Source organism: Chaetura pelagica, unplaced genomic scaffold (genome assembly GCF_000747805.2).
Source record: "Chaetura pelagica isolate M959 unplaced genomic scaffold, ChaPel_1.0 scaffold10, whole genome shotgun sequence".
Classification (NCBI taxonomy): domain Eukaryota; kingdom Metazoa; phylum Chordata; class Aves; order Apodiformes; family Apodidae; genus Chaetura; species Chaetura pelagica.
Window position 1 is genome coordinate 3,079,554 of NW_009952263.1, and position 1,317 is coordinate 3,080,870.

The 1,317-nt window shown below is 37.8% G+C and overlaps 1 protein-coding gene across 2 annotated transcripts in view; it reads right to left on the minus strand.

The window, feature by feature from the left end:
• RBMS3 (RNA binding motif, single stranded interacting protein 3) overlaps positions 1-1,317 on the minus strand; it is a 344,868-nt gene that overhangs the window by 58,016 nt on the left and 285,535 nt on the right. For both annotated transcript variants that reach the window (XM_010007500.1, XM_010007501.1), the window contains exon 9: positions 241-291. In XM_010007500.1, coding sequence (XP_010005802.1) covers positions 241-291 — 51 coding nt within the window. The remainder of the gene's footprint in view (positions 1-240; positions 292-1,317) is intronic.

Sequence of the window (1,317 nt, forward strand, 5' to 3'; positions counted from 1 at the left end):
CACTTTAGAGCTTGTTCTTCTCTTACAATCAGTGCAATTTGATAACATATCACCCTTCCTCCCCTTTTCACTAAATCAAAAGGTCCTCCTTAAAGAAGCAGAATCTTTACAGAGGAGAGTTCTTCACAAAGGGAGCAACTGGGTGCCCTTATTTGGACCTCGGACTTCAAAGTGGCCGACAAGCAGAGGGAGGCTACACTGCAAGCACTTTTAGCTGGCTGTAGGTATGTATCCACTTACTGTTGGTTGCATAACATATGGCGGATGGGGCATCCATGAAGTACTCTGGACCTGCATATCAAATACTTTTAATTAGAACAGAAAAGTTTAAAAGATAACTAAAATATTTACTTTAAAATACTCTCTATTACAACTATAGAGCTAATTCTAATGGATACAGAATGCACACATGCACACATCAGAGCTAATTCTAATGACTTAGGTCATGTAACTCAATGCAAAAATCATTTATGCTTCATAAAGTTATTGACAAAGGTAAAAGCTTTCAAATTTAATTTGATAATATTTTCTAGTGAAGTCAGAAGTCTGTGATTGCACCACTTAGAATGATATAATCATATAATCATCATGGTTGGAAGGGACCTTGAAGATCATCAAGTCCAACGCATTTTATCTCATAAAGCAGTCTTCGATATTCCATGTTGTGCCATTTTTTTCATTTGTATTGTATGCTTTCATCCATCAATATAATCATGAACATGTCATCCAACTGACAGTGCAGAAGACATAAAATGTTCAAAGTTTACTTTCAAAAGTATCTGTATGAACTTTCAAAGGTATAACATTTTCAGAGATCCCAGAACAATTTCATTTTCAGTAAGAACTGCAGATCTAATTCAGAATTTTTGAAGCTTAGTCTAATCAAAAGCTTCCATGGCAAAGCTGGCTTAAGATGTTCCAGTCCCCCAGGATCTGCTTTCACCTTGGGCATTTTGGGGTTCATTCACATCAGAACTCTATATGCCTCACCAAAGCCTGTTTTTGTTGTAATGCCTTATAACTGAGATGTAACAGATTCCACGGATACACCAGTTTTACTAACAACTAAATACATTATGGAGTTGTGCATTTGTGGTGGTATCTCTGAGCAGTATCTCCCTCTTGTGCTAAGCATGAATTGCTCATATGTTATCATAACTCAGACTCAACCCCAAGAACTGTGTATCCCAGTTGCCTTTTGCATGACCTGGGAATCACGACACACAGGATGTACATAAAAATATATAGCTGTGCTACAGTCACCCGTGGGCACTTCACTAGCTATTCCCAAGCTTATAGAGATGGGCATGTAGCAGC